The sequence below is a fragment of the Varanus komodoensis genome, unplaced genomic scaffold (assembly GCF_004798865.1).
Source record: "Varanus komodoensis strain SLA01 unplaced genomic scaffold, ASM479886v1 scaffold5, whole genome shotgun sequence".
Classification (NCBI taxonomy): domain Eukaryota; kingdom Metazoa; phylum Chordata; class Lepidosauria; order Squamata; family Varanidae; genus Varanus; species Varanus komodoensis.
This window is the reverse complement of record NW_025336087.1, coordinates 10,579,086-10,593,792: the sequence shown is the minus strand read 5'-3', so window position 1 is coordinate 10,593,792 and position 14,707 is coordinate 10,579,086. Positions and strand designations below refer to the sequence as shown.

The 14,707-nt window shown below is 38.8% G+C and overlaps 1 protein-coding gene across 2 annotated transcripts in view; it reads left to right on the top strand.

Annotated features, from left to right (window-relative positions):
• Window positions 1-14,707, top strand: part of TENT2 (terminal nucleotidyltransferase 2) — a 48,099-nt gene that overhangs the window by 31,204 nt on the left and 2,188 nt on the right. Inside the window, exons 12-14 of one of the 2 annotated variants that reach the window (XR_006416244.1) lie at window positions 5,897-6,033; window positions 11,732-11,823; window positions 13,974-14,116. Coding sequence is in view for 1 of the 2 variants with exons in the window: in XM_044445922.1 (XP_044301857.1) it covers window positions 5,897-6,033; window positions 11,732-11,823 (229 nt within the window). In the remaining variant the exon portion in view is untranslated. The remainder of the gene's footprint in view (window positions 1-5,896; window positions 6,034-11,731; window positions 11,824-13,973; window positions 14,117-14,707) is intronic. The other variant, XM_044445922.1, reaches the window with a different exon arrangement.

Sequence of the window (14,707 nt, the reverse complement as noted above, 5' to 3'; positions counted from 1 at the left end):
TACCAGGAAGAAAGAGCAAAACACTGCAGGATCCAGACATTATAAACTGATATTTACCCAAGAAGACTCACAGCCATAACTGCTGCCAAAAGTGCTTCTACAAGTATTAACTGAGGGGTGAATGCTTATGCCACCAATAAGTGCCAGGTTGTTTTTGTTAGCATTCCATGCCATAATAAAAATACTCAATGTTGTTATATCCAGTGGTAACAATGCCAATTAAATTTATTTCAGTTCCTAGTTGTGGCACAACAAAATGTGGAAAAATGAAAGGAGGGTGAATGCTTCTGCCAGGCAATGTATTTATGGTTCTGCGTATTGGTATCCTACTAGTTATTTTTATTTGTGCTGAATCAGTTTTTCAGTAAGGCACCCACATTCTCTGCATATGTTTTAAAATGCTGATCATGCACTCTTAGATATTCAACATCAGCAGTTGCCCATTCTTCCTCTTGTTTTAAGGCTGGCAAGGAACAATGAAAACTTTTTGACACATGGTAACAGTATGGAATAAGCAGATTGCTCTATATTTCAGTGACTCTGTATATTAAGCTAGTGTTAATACAGCATTTTAACATTTTTCTTTGGTTTAGTAACAGCTTAACTCTTGCAGTTTAATTTCTTACCTTCATTTGCACTCCAATGTTGCAGTAAATCTGATTAAATTTTTTTTAATGTAATTCAGTTTTTGATGCTTAACTAAAAGTCAGGTTCTCAGTAAAGACTGGCTAGTACAGCACATTTGTATGTTTACACTCTTGTGTAAATTCAGAATGTTTCAATGTCTGATAGGCTTGAGACTCCTATATCTCCTCTTGAGTTTCCTTATAGTGTTTTTATGCAGCAACTCCTAATCATATATTTTATTTCTAAAATTTATATCCTGCCCTGTGATGGGCAGCTGACATTTCCTGATGTGACTTTCCTAGTGCTTCATTTTTCATAAATAAGAAAAGGTAAGCTTTATAAAAGGTTGCAACAGAGTGCATTTTGTATCCAAGGTCTTTTAATTTACTCACACCCAATGCACATCCCATAGAAGTCAACCTAGCTGGTTTAGAATACCTGACTCATTTTGCATTCTGCATCCAAGGGCTTACAAGTATAATTGAGCACTGACGAGAGGAATATAGTTTTGGAATGTGCCTCCCAGATGCACATGTACCAGAAGTAGATGTACACCTGATTAGTTAACATCTGGTAGCCAGAAGGTTTGGATCAAATATCTGCTCTGTCATTGCTTTGTGATGCTTGTATTACAGAGAGTCAGTGAAAAAAGAGCTTTGCAAAGCAAGAGAAAAAAAGTAGAGAGAAGGATGTCTCAGCATACATGCATATGTGTCTTCCCCAAAGATTCAGGGGGAACCTGCATATAGGTAAACTTTCTATTGTGTTGGATCAGACATTGTTTTCTGCCTAGAAGATGGAGTGGGCCTGTAACTCCCTCCATTTACCCTAGATGAAAAAAATTCTCACTAGTTTTCATTAGTCACTTGATTTGAAATATCTCAGCTTCTCTCTTGAACAAATCAGTCTTATACAACTACACAATTATAAGTCTTTTGAGACTGGCTGCTTATCATGGGAAATTGTTTAATGCTTATTCAATGAAATGTCCAAATTAATTATTTGTTGGAGTTACAGAAAACAAGAAACATCAAATAAATATCTATTTTAGGTTTAGCCTAAGTGGTTTAGAAATCTTAAGTCCTTATACCAGGATAAGTCACATGGTTACCTATTTTTTTTCTCTTCCTTTTCTTTCCCCCCTTTTTATTTTTTTAGGCAGAAAAAAACCATAAATACAATCACAACAATAATAATATAACATGACAAGAACACAATAATTAAAAAAGAATAAATGGAAGTATGCACACACCACCCCGGAGACCAATACTACCATCATACACATACCATAACAATTAATAATATATAATATACTTCAATTATACCCATAGGCCCTCCAGAAATTCATATAATCTTGATTGGGTTTGCAGCCTTTGCCTTGTATCAGAACTGCTTTTACAAAATTCCCCAAATTTCATTATATTCATTTGCTTTCATTAACCCTTTTTTAATTTTTATTTCTGTCATCAGTTTATCATTAATTACCATATTCCATATTTCATTATACCATTCATGCCTTTGCAAAACCCAGTTCTGTTTCCAATATTTAACTATCACTAGCCTAACTGCCATTATCAGTCACATGGTTACCTTCATGTGCCTTATATCTAGCAACCCTCAGGCAGTTTATAACTGATGATCCAAGGACTGGAAATAAAGCCCTATGAGGAGAGATTGAAAGAACTGGACGTTTTATCCTCAAGAAGGAAGGACTGAGGGGAGATGCAATAGCATTCTACAAGTACAGTGGTACCTCGGCTCATGAACTTAATCCATTCCACGACTCTGGTCGCTACCCGAATTGGTTGCGAGCCAAATCAAATTCCCCCATAAGGTTCAATGCAGATAAGGTTAATCCGTTCTGTAAATATTTTTTAATCACAGGGAAGATGGCCATGATCACGGGCGTGCTCGGGGCGGGGGAGACGGGCACAATCGCAGGTAAGCTCCTGGGGGGAGATGTGTGCGATCACGGGCACACTTGGGGGGAAATGGGCGCAATTGCAGCCATCTCCCTCCCCCCGGGCACAATCGTGCCCATCTTCCCTGCACGAGCATGACTGCAATCATGGCCATCCACCACCACACCCGTGCAGGGAAGACAGACATGATCACAATCGTCACCCAATGCGGAGTTTGCGACCTGAGTCAAAATGTTTCTGAAATTTCTGTTCGCGACCCGATTTGGTCGTGAACTGAGGCTTTGGTGAGCTGAGGTACCACTGTACTTGAAAGGCTGTCGCAAAGTGGAAGGACCTGATCTGTTCTTGATCATCTGAAAGGGCAGGACATGGAAGAATGGGCTCAAGTTACAGCAAACTTGATCCCAGCTAGTTATCAGGAAAAATTTCCTGCCTGTTTGATTCCATTGTCATAATGCTCTATTACCTAGGGAGGTCATGGGTTCTCCCACACTAGAGGCATTCAGGATGCCACTGGACAGCCATCTGAGAGGGGTGGTTTAACTTGGAGTCCTGCACTGAGCAGAGGGTTGGACCTGATGGCTCTCTGGCCACTTTCAACTCTAGTATTCTATGCTTCTGTTTTATGATTGTCCCTTCACGTTCCATTTTGTCCTGCCAAGGAATCAGAAGTTTTTTACCTACTGCCCTAGATTTGATGCATTGTAGGAATATAAGAAAAGCCCCATCCCCTTTCTCACGGTGGCCAGCTAAATACTTCTAGGAAGTCCACAAGAAGGGCAGGAAGGAAGTATCCCTATCTTTTGCCTTCTCCACAGCGGTTAGTTACTCATAGGCAAACTGTTTATGTATTAGGAAGTTCCATTTAGTTCTGTCTTATATAAATATAGCCTCACCTCCTTTTAAATTAAATTATAATATTATGAGTTATAGCAGGGGTGAAGAGCCTTAGGCCTGGGAGAGAAAACCAGCCCTCAGGACTACGTTCAGTGGCTCCTCATCAGTTGTTTCATTTCTCCTTCTTTGCAGTTTCCCCCCTTTTTGAATTCTTCCCCAAAGACTTGGGAAAAGGTAGTAAAAGCTTTAAGAAAAAAAACTTGTTAGTATTTTGGCTGTGTCCATTTTGCCATTGGTCTTGCCCATCATTAGAATGCAGTCCCTGAGAGCTTTTGACAAATTTTGCCTTGAAAAAGGTCAACCTCCTTGAATAGGTCAAAATAGATGCAATATTAAATGTTCCAAGATATTAATTTTTTTTAAATACAAATTGACAGCAACTTAAAATGGGCATTAATAGTAGTTATCCTCCTTGTGCAAATGCAAGTATATGCAAATACCAGTTTTAGAGGAATTATTTTTATTACGATTGCAGCAGGGAAAGAATGGGTTAAACTTCTGCGTGCCTGTTGCAATCCTGATAATTATGCATTACCCAGCATTTACTGTCTGCATTTTGAAAAAGTGTACACTTAGACATGCATTTCTCATCATGTTTCTCTCCCACTCTCAAAATGAAATTAGATCTCTCCACATTATATATATTTTTATAGATCACTTATCCTTCTTTAGTCATTGTCTTTTTTTATCTGAAGTCTCAAATGTTCTTGCCTTTCTTCTTTTGGTCAATTTTCTGAACTGTTCATCACACAATTGTCTTTTTACAGCACATTTCCAGGCTATATGATAATTATTTAAAATGGGTTATCCAGAACCACACTGTGAAACACACTTGCAGCATAGATCAATGATAGGTAATCTAATGCAAAAAATTCTTCAGCACTTGACTGGAGAATACAGGCAAAAGCCTTCACACATAGAGTGCACATTCATTCATTCATTCATTCATTCATTCATTGTTTTTATATACCCTTCTCTCAGCACATTGCTCTCAGAATGGTGTACAGTATTTTCTCATTATCTGTATTTAGCAAAAATCTGCCCAGTGTTAATGAATTCAGAGGAACTTAAGAGCTGATGAAAAGTTACAAGGACTTTTTTGTTTTTCTTGTAATGGATGGCATGGGAGAAGGAATGATCTACACAGGGAAAACGTTGCTTTGCTTTTGTTAATAGGATTAAATACAGGCATGAGGAAACCTTGTGTCTCCCACAATCCATGCTTTCTGTGGCTTGGCTTAGCCTTGTCCCTCTTTGCAGTAATTCTCCAATTGGAAAATGAAGTTAGTTATGAACCTTATGTATGGTACTTGTGGAGACAAGCAAAATAAAGCTCTCCATGCTTTTTGTAGCTCAAATGTTATATAAATTAATAACATGGATTTAACCTTGACTCTTCTGTCAAGGTTGTAACAGTTGTTATGAACATTTCTGCTTTCACCTATTCCACTCCATCGTATGAAAATTTAATTTGTTCAAGGGTAGTAAAAGCCCGGTTTCTGCTCCCTCCCAACATTTTCAATAAAAATTTATGGGTGAAGTATGTGGAGCCTAATGCAGTACTAGTGATCAACACACAGCAAAATTGCTCAACCTGAAGTAAAAGTCTCTGTTTAGGATACACAGTATGAATACATATTGAAGTGGAATTAAAGCAGGACAAGTTTTACTTTCTGTATACAGGAAGTAAACAGTACAGGAAATTCCCCAGGCATCCCTCCTCTACTTCCACCTGCTGGTTTGTTAGGTAGTTTGTATAATTCTTTCAGACTCAGAAAACAGATGTCATATGAGAGTTCTGATTTTAATGCTAAACTGCAGAGAAGAATTAACCAAAGCAAAATAAAAAAAGCACAGGCTTCTAAAAGATATTTGCCAGATTTGTATCATTCCCTTCTTCAAAGATACTCAGGCATGTGCTTGAGGAGTTATCATTTTAGCTTAACAACAGAAGATAAATTTATTATACAAGGCAGTAACTTGTACTTAGGTCTTCTTGGTCCAAGTCCAGAATTCTGTTCCCTTCACATCACTTTTAAATTTATAATTCTAAACCATTACAATATCTATGTACAGAAAACAATGAAAAATGTCTACTATACTAGATAACTAAAATGCTAATAAAGTCAATTTTATTAAAAACTGTTTAAAAAGAAACCCATTTTTATCCCTTGATTTTAATTGGCACCTGTACCTGGTAGAATAGAAAACTTTCCCTGCTTTATATAAATCAGCAAAATGGTGGCATATATACGTAAACTATTTTCTTTATGTTAAAGATGAGGGAATTTGTGCATAAGAGCAATATAGGCAGAAGAGCACTCAAAAGAAGCAAGGATGGGACAAAACTTGCAATTGGTACAATGATGTATGGCATGGACCAGAAAGGTTCTTTCTGAGGCTAGGAAGATGAGATTCCAGTTACCTTTTTTATCTTGCTGTCTTTGCAGGTATCTTTTGATCCTACTATGCAGTTGCACCTTGTGCATCAAGCTCCATGCACCATTCCTCCTTACCTTTCAAAAAATGAATCAACACTTGGAGACCTGTTGGTGGGCTTCCTGAAATATTATGCTACAGAATTTGAGTAAGTGACCTGCTTCTTATTATAGTGAACCGTGCCGGCTTTGCTGTAGTGGTTCACATTGGTACTGTGGTGACTGTGATTTCCAAATGAATTCAAAGACTTGTTTTTCCATTTAAGGGAGCATCTTACCTTTTTAATTAAAATCACCTCTGTATTTGTGTGTGTACACAGACACATATGTATATAGATATATATGCATACAGAGATACATATGTAAACAACAGTAGGTTAAGGCTCTGTGGCTAAATGTTTACATGTGGAGTTAGTTTACAATGTAGATACGATCTAGCAAAAGTAAAGAAATAAATAAGGAGAGTATTGGGCTTGGTTCAATAATTTGGCAGTCTCCAGGTCAGAGTTTCTTGAAATGAAGTTAGGGTGTATGATGTTCGAAGGATCATATTCTCACATTTGGAGTGTTGCGCCTTAAGATCTGAGAAGGTATTGCGTGTACCTCCTATTGAGAGGTTAATTTCAAAGCAATGAGAAGTCTGATCTTTTCTGTTGTGAATCTAAGGTTATGACATTTCTTCTCCAGGTAGGACTAGTTCTCATCCACACTTCAGCACTTTCCACCTTCTGTTCAGTACTGGTGCTTCTGTCTATCTCAAGTCTCAATTCAGCAACCAAAAGTTTCAGAGCAACATCTCCAGTAGCTGCTACCTGATACAAATTATTATTTCTATGTTGTGATAATGCCTGGACTTCTGTAACCCACCATAAAAGTCTGAACCAGCTAGTTTGACAGGATTGAAAATAATATTGCTGAACACAATATCAGAATTGGAATTAGTTGTATAGCAGCATTGGCAAAGCACTGTCACAGTACAATTCTTAAGTAATCTTAATTCAAGATTAATTTTTGCTGTGTACACAACTAAAAATGTGCATGAAAGTTATTGGTTTTGAATTGTGTATAAAAAGCACTAGTTAAATTGATCAGTGCCTAGAAATATATTCTGGAGATCGGTAGGGACAGCTTCTGGAAATTACCCTTCTGCACGTTTGAAATATGAAATGTCCTACATCTTCTACATTTCCTATGGAAAAATAGAAGGTTTTTCACATTCAGCATTCCATAGCAAAGTAAATGTTGATCCAAATGTCCTTATATCCAGTGCGGTTTATTATAAGGAAATAAAAATGAAATTACCTTTTCCTTAAATGAATGTCTGTTAAAATTGTCACTTCAGAGCAAACTTGAAATCCTACAATTTTTAAAGAAACATTTCTAAGAAACCTTGTGATAATTTGTATAATTGGAAGCAATAACGTTTGCATAAATTGGCATAGTGTTAACCACAGCCTTTGTTTATGTATGATGTAAAATGATTGCAAAATGTTCCACTGAGGCATTTATGTAAACCTTTTTTTAGCTACTACTATTTTTTAGTTATGTAAGAGACTGTTTGTTAGATTCAAATTTAATGCTAGATAAAAATAAATATGGCCATGGTCTGTTCTGTGTGTGGCAAAGGCCAGATTGATCACGTTGTCAGACAGAATAGTGCTAGACCTATCCAGATCCTGCACAAATAATATATTTTACAGGTATGCTTTGGATTCTTCTGAATCCTGTGCCAGATCTAACAGGTCTACAAAATGTTCAAATCAAAGTGAGTCTCCTCAGAAGCAGAGTAAACCCATTTTTTTACAATCTTGCAGGTTTCAGATTTGGAAGGACATAGACACAGACAGTGCATTTCGAAAAATTGATGAGTTTCTCTCACAAGCTAGCTATGTAAAGAAAACATCAGGGTGGGAAAAGGAGGGGATTTAATTTTGTGACTGACAGTTCTAGCTTTTAACTGCTTAGAGATTTTACTATATTAAGCAGTCTAAAACTACCAGTAATAGAATGCATAAATAAATCACAGTGAATGGCTTTACTAGGACACTCTTAGTGCTTTTCATTACTTTTCTCTCCCAGCAACAGAAACATTAAAAGAGGTTTGTTGGAGTCTGGGACTTGGGAGGTCATAACATTTTGTGCTTGCTTGGAACATGCTGAATGTTCAAGTCCTTCTGCCTCTGCTGTTGTATGCTCTGCATCCATCCACCTTTTGTATTATATTTCTGTGACTTTGGTGCCGCCTGAACAGAAAACAAGTCTTCAGCAGAATTACCCAGCCCCTGCATTTGGCATTCTGAAATTTTCCAATTTTCTTCTGTAGGGACACCTCTGACAACGTGATGTAATGGTGAAGAGAGCAGGTCTGGGACTCAAATGATCTGGGTTCTAGTCCCCACCATAACCCCATGGAGCCACTAGGTGAATTTGGGGCAGTCAGAGACTCTCAGCCCAGCCTACCTCACAGGATTCTTGCTGTAGGGATAAGATTGAGAGCAACTGGAGGAGAATGATGCAAGCCACTCTGAGTTCTTAAAAAAAAGAAAAAGGCAGGATATAAATATAATAGATAAGGCCATTTTCCTACAAATTACCATAAAACCTGAGGCGGTGACTAAGAGCAAGGGACTCAAATTTCTTTCCTCAAATTTGAGGATTTCTCCTTCATAAACACTGCACCTGTTCTTTTGTAGCTTGTTGGTACACCCTGGATCTATTCATCTGAAAGTTAGCAGACTCGATCCTTTCAGAAAGAACAACTACCCTTGCAAATTTCATTCACTTCTGCCAAGAAATAAGGAAATTATCAGCACTTCCTTTTTTATGAATGCAAGTTTTAAAGATTCAGTGCACAGCACCCTGATTTGTTGTCTGAATTTGTCTGAAATTTTGTAGGAGTAACAGCCCTTCTTTCCCATAAGGAATGATTATATATGCAAATTTCATTCAGTTCTTACAAAAGGGGGAAATGTTGATTTCCAATTATACTACATTTGGGAGCTTGCAGGATCTGGATTTCCAAACTGAGATTTGGAGTCAGACCGAGTTTGATACAGACTGCTGCTGAATTGGTCTGTTTTCCAAATTAGGGTCCAAATGGGATTGCTAAATTGGAGTCTGAACTGATTGTAGTTGGTATATACTTCTAGTACACATGGATTAAAATTTCCTAAAGTTTTAATTGATATTCAGATAAGTGTCACCAGCTCATATGTAGAATGCCTGTTCTGTACTACCACATGCACACCCAACTGGTATGCTGCTACTGTAGCTGTGATGTTCTCCATCACAGTATATGGTTGTTTCATCCCTCCTTGTGTCTTATAATGTGAGGTGTTTTACTAATCAATTTAGATGGGTAACTTAAAGTTAAACATGGAAGCCAAATGCCTAGCTCTAAGAGCAAGTCACCCATGAAATACTCAAGCAGAATTTTAGCATCTTTTTCATAAGCTTTCAAGAAATGGTTCAGTACCCATATAACAAAGGTTCTTCAGGGCTTTGAGCTAAGAGTTTTGTTTATACTGGATAATCCAACGTGTCCTGTTCAGGTTCATAAGATTCAAACTGTTTCCTCCATACTTTGAACAGCAGAGCCACTTGTTTGCAGATAAGTAATGCTGATAATTTGGGGCTGAGGGTGTTCAGATAGAATTGGCTCCTTAGGTGGTTAACGTATTTGCTTAATAAAGATGTTAGAAAGAAATTTCTTTTAATTCCTCATGTAGATATGTAAATTGGTACCAAACATTTCATACAGATAGTTGCTTACTAATATTTCCACTTTTTTGATGTGCTGTGAGTTCAGCTTTTTTGCGTGATACTATAGAAGCCAGATGGATTCTGGAAAAAAAAAGTTTAGTTTAATGTGCAGCAGAATGGTATTACTGCCTGCTGTGATCTACTTAATTCTGTTATATAAGTCTTCCCTTTAGCTTATTTTTCTTAAATGTATTGATACAAGCCAAATGATGCTGTAACATTCCCATTTCTTCTGACCTACATTTTGTAATACTAACAGGAGTCATCCAGTCAGAAATGGGAATCCAAGATACACAGTCATCTTCTCTGATTTTCTACCTAGTCGCATATAGTCTTCCCTACAGCCCTAATTCGGGACTGCGGGTGGCACAGTGGTTTTTACTGCTGAGCTGCTGGCTGGTTGATCAAAAGGTCAACCGTTTGAATGCCAACCTTACAGTTCGAAAGCATATAAATGCAAGTACATGAATAGGTACCATTTCGGTGGGAAGGTAACAGTGTTCTGTGCACTTCAGTGTTTAGTCATACTGGCCACATGACCATGGAAACTGTCTGCAGACAAACGCTGGCTCCCTTGGCTAGGAAACAGAGATGAGCACCACCCCCAAGAGTCAGACATGACTGGACTTTAAAGTCATGGGGAAACCTTTACCTTTACAGCCCTAATAATGTTAGCTCAACGTTTCTTGGTTTCTTTCATCTACATCGGCCACAACAGCCTCCTTGGTATTTCTATCCAAGGGCGTGGCTAGGAGTAGTCTCATGTTTTTGTTGCTTCTTTGTTTCTGCAATTTATTTATTTATTTATTTAAACAACTTATATGCTGCTCCATCGCATGAGCCTCGGGGCAGCTTACAATCATTAAAATTACATATAAAATACAAAAAAAATCATACATAAATAAATACAAAAGATAAAATAAAATAAAATAGTGGATCCAGCCTGGTCAAATAAACCATTAACAATTAAAATAGCTTTTAAATAAAAAGGTCTTGGCCTGGCACCGAAAAACAAATAACGACGGTGCCAGGCGGACCTCTCTGGGGAGCACATTCCATAGGTTGGGCAGCACCGCAGAGAAAGCCCTCCTCCAAGTACTCACCCTCCGAATGTCCTTCACGGAGGGTTCCCGGAGGAGGACCTGTGCCACCGATCTTGGGGCGGGAGGGCATATATGGACGTAGGCGCTCCTTTAGGTAACCAGGGCCTAAGCCGTTCAGGACTTTGTAGGTGATAACCAACACCTTGAATTGGGCCCGGACTTCAATGGGGAGCCAGTGGAGCTGACGGAGGACTGGGGTTATATGAGAACAACGCCCAGTCCCCGTCAGCAGCCTGGCAGCTCTATTTTGTACCAATTGAAGTATCCGGACCATCTTCAGGGGCAGCCCCACGTAGAGCACGTTACAGAAGTCTAATTGGGAAGTGACCAGTGCATGTGTCACTGTTGTCAGGCAGTCGTTCTCCAGGTAGAGATGCAGCTGATGGATCAGCCGAAGCTGAAGGAAAGCACTCCTCACCACCGCTGTCACTTGATCTTCCAACGATAGCTCTGGGTTGAGGAGCGCTCCCAAGCTGTGGACCCTGTCCTTAAGAGGGAGTGCAACCCCATTCAGGACAAGGTCAGAGTCCCCCATTCCAGAGCCCAATCCACCTACCAACAGGACCTCTGTCTTGTCTGGATTGAGCTTCAGTTTATTGGCCCTCATCCAGCCCATTACCTCAGCCAGGCACCGGTTCAGTACAGCCACTGCCTCACCTGGATTGGTAGAGAACGAGAGGTAGAGCTGGGTATCATCAGTGTACTGATGATTCCGCAGCCCACACCTCCTAATGACCTCTCCCAGCGGTTTCATGTAGATGTTAAATAGCATGGGGGACAAGATGGAACCCTGTGGAACTTCATGGCATAGATGCCATGGCGCAGAGCTATAGTCCCCCCTTTCTAGGAGCTATATTCTTATCAGCTGCATCAAAACCTGATACTTACATAAAATACAAGGATTATCTTCACTTTTAATGTGTGAACTTAGGGTTGGGGAATTGTATTCAAAAATTTCTGAAAATGGTTTCCTCTTCACCAGTTGGAGCCGTCAGATGATTTCAGTTCGTGAAGCCAAAGCCATTCCAAGACCTGATGGTATTGAATGGAGAAACAAGTTCATTTGTGTAGAAGGTAAATTTTACGGCTTCGTTTTAACTTGAATATTTTGGCAGGAGGTAGCTATATATAAATAACCTGTTGGAATAAACTGCATATATGGTGGTGGTGATTTGCAAGGTGACAAAGCTCTAAACTGGGATTCTCTGTGAATATAATACCAGAGCATGTTTGGCATTATATGAATAAGCAGTGAGGCACTTCAAGCTCACACATTTCCTGCTGTCATTATGTGTGGTAATGTGTAGTAAGTTCCAGTACAAATTCATGGTAAATAATTGTTAATTTGATATGAACATGCCAGCTAGGACTTGCCCCAGGTTAGGAACTGGAGGTTAGAAATTGGAAAAAAGATGAATAAGTAGCAGTGTGTAACCTAAAGGGTTGTTCTCCTAAGTCCAAATCATTGTTTGGCAGCATGTCTGAACAGTGTAAATGTATTAAGATAATAGTTTAAGTATGTGCAATACTGCACTGTTCTTTCCCATTCAACCCTGCTCAATTTTTATGAAGCCTGTCACTACCCATACATTGGGAAGTGCAAGAACTCATCATGACAGTGTCCATAGCCATGTTCCCTAAGGGAAATCCATGATCATGACCACAGGACATATTTCATGCTTCTGTAAGCTAACACTGTCCTTATAAACACTTCCATAAAGCACAGACACCCAAAATCAAGCACTGATCTTGCAATTCAGTTTGAAGAATGACTTCAATCCTCTGCATAATTACCTGGGGTTAGCTCAGTTGAACTCAGTGATGCTTAGGGTGGTTAAAACAAAATGGATTTTTAAGGTGCTTCAAATGGATCTTTCCAAATTGGCAAAATGGGCATCAAAATGTTAAATGCAGTTCACTGTAAGCAAAGGTAAAATGATGCAGGTTGGAACAAGTAGAAGCTGATGGGGTCTGGCCCAGTGGTGACTGACTGAAAAAATGATCTTGGGGTTTTGGTGGACTGCTCAGTGAAGATGTCCACCCAGTGAGTGCCTGCTGTGAAGAGGCCAATTCCATGTTTGATATAATTAAGAAATTGAAAATGAAATTGCCAAGATAATATGGTACAAACATACAAATAATGCTGTGTATTATTCTGGTTACAATAGAATATTGTAGAATGGAAATGGTGCAGAAAAGAGCAACTAGGACTGGAAGAATTCCCCTACAAGTTAAGGGATTTTTTTAGCTTAGAAAAAAGGCAAGTAAACAGTAATATGATAAAGGCATGCAAAATCAAGTATGTATGAAGAAAATGGATAGGTGGCATTTTATGCCTTCTGTTATACTAGAACCTGGGATCAACCCATGAAGCTGATTGGTAGGATATTCAGGACAGAAAAAGAAACAAGTGAGACTTGGCCTCAGATTTTAGTTAAAACTATGAAATTTACTAACAGAAGAAGTAGTGATGGTTACAAATCTGAATTGCTTAAAAAGAGAATTGGACAAATTTATGGAGGATAAGGCTATTAATTATTATCAGACATCTGCCTATGTATTCAGTTGCGAGGAAACTTGGCAGGGGTGTTCAATGCATGTCTTGCCTGTGGCTGGTTGGACACTGTGTGAACAGAATGCTGGTCTAGATGGACCCTTGGTCAGATCCGGCAGGGCTCTTCTCATGTTCTTTAATTGCAAGGGCTTCACATAAACACTGAGAAGTCATAGTGGCCTTTCTATGTGACGGTCATAGAACTTCTGGTTGGTGAGACCACAAATTTAGGACATACTGAGTATCACTTCTGGAAATAATGGACTCCCTAGCTGACACTTGGGTCACATGGAGCAAATAGGCCTAAATTGTTTTAATCCAGTTCTGCCTACTAGGACAACTGAAACTTAGTGTTGGAAGCAAGCACTTGGGAAAATAATGTTGATATCCTTTTAAACTGTATCCATCTTCAATACAATAGTGCCATCTGCCCACACATGCAGCACACTTAAATACGTTTTTATTCTAAATATCTATGTTTACACAGCAGTGGGCTGCCCCAAAGCTTTGGATGTTTTCTCCTTTCACCCTTTGATATAGTTTTTCCTTGTTCACTTTTAGATACGTTTTTATTCTAAATATCTATGTTTACACAGCAGTGGACTGCCCCAAAGCTTTGGATGTTTTCTCCTTTCACCCTTTGATATAGTTTTTCCTTGTTCACTTTTAGATTATTTATCCTGGAGAACTGTGCATAATTAAGACACTCAGGAATGTGTTGCTGCTCTTTCTATCCATTCAAGCAGAAACAGTGTCTTGAGTAGGATCCAACTCTTTATAACAACATAAGAGCTACGGTGAATCAGGCAAAAGGTCTGTTTAGTCCAGTATTCTGTTCCTTCAGTGGCCAGTCAGTTGCAGTAGGAGGCCTACAAGTGGGATATGACTGCAACAGCACCACCCCACTCATGTTCCCCATCAGCTTCTGTACAGAGGCATGCAGCATTTGATACTGGAGGTAGGCTTTGATTGCCTTATCCTCCATAAATTTTTCCAAACGCCTTTAGAGCAATCCCAGTTTGGTAGCACTGCTACATCTTCTGTTTATATACTCTGTCAAGATAAGCATGCACAACTGCAGTGAAATTGTATGTGGGAAGGCTACAGAATATGTTAGATTACTCAACACTATGTTTATGAATTCCATAGAATCATAGAATTTGACAAGTTGTTTGAAAACAACATGCCAAATACATACATACATGCCAATAAGTGAGATGTAAATAAATTGCAGTGGAAAGAGATTTCACTTTAGCCTTCTCTTGGAAAAGAGAAAAATGGCCTTACATTTAATATATCCTAAAAGCAATCACCTTCATATACCCTTACTGATTCCAGTGAAGCATCTCATGAGTGAATACTTATAGGGCTCTTTCTTTAGATAAGCTTTAAAAAGATAGCAAA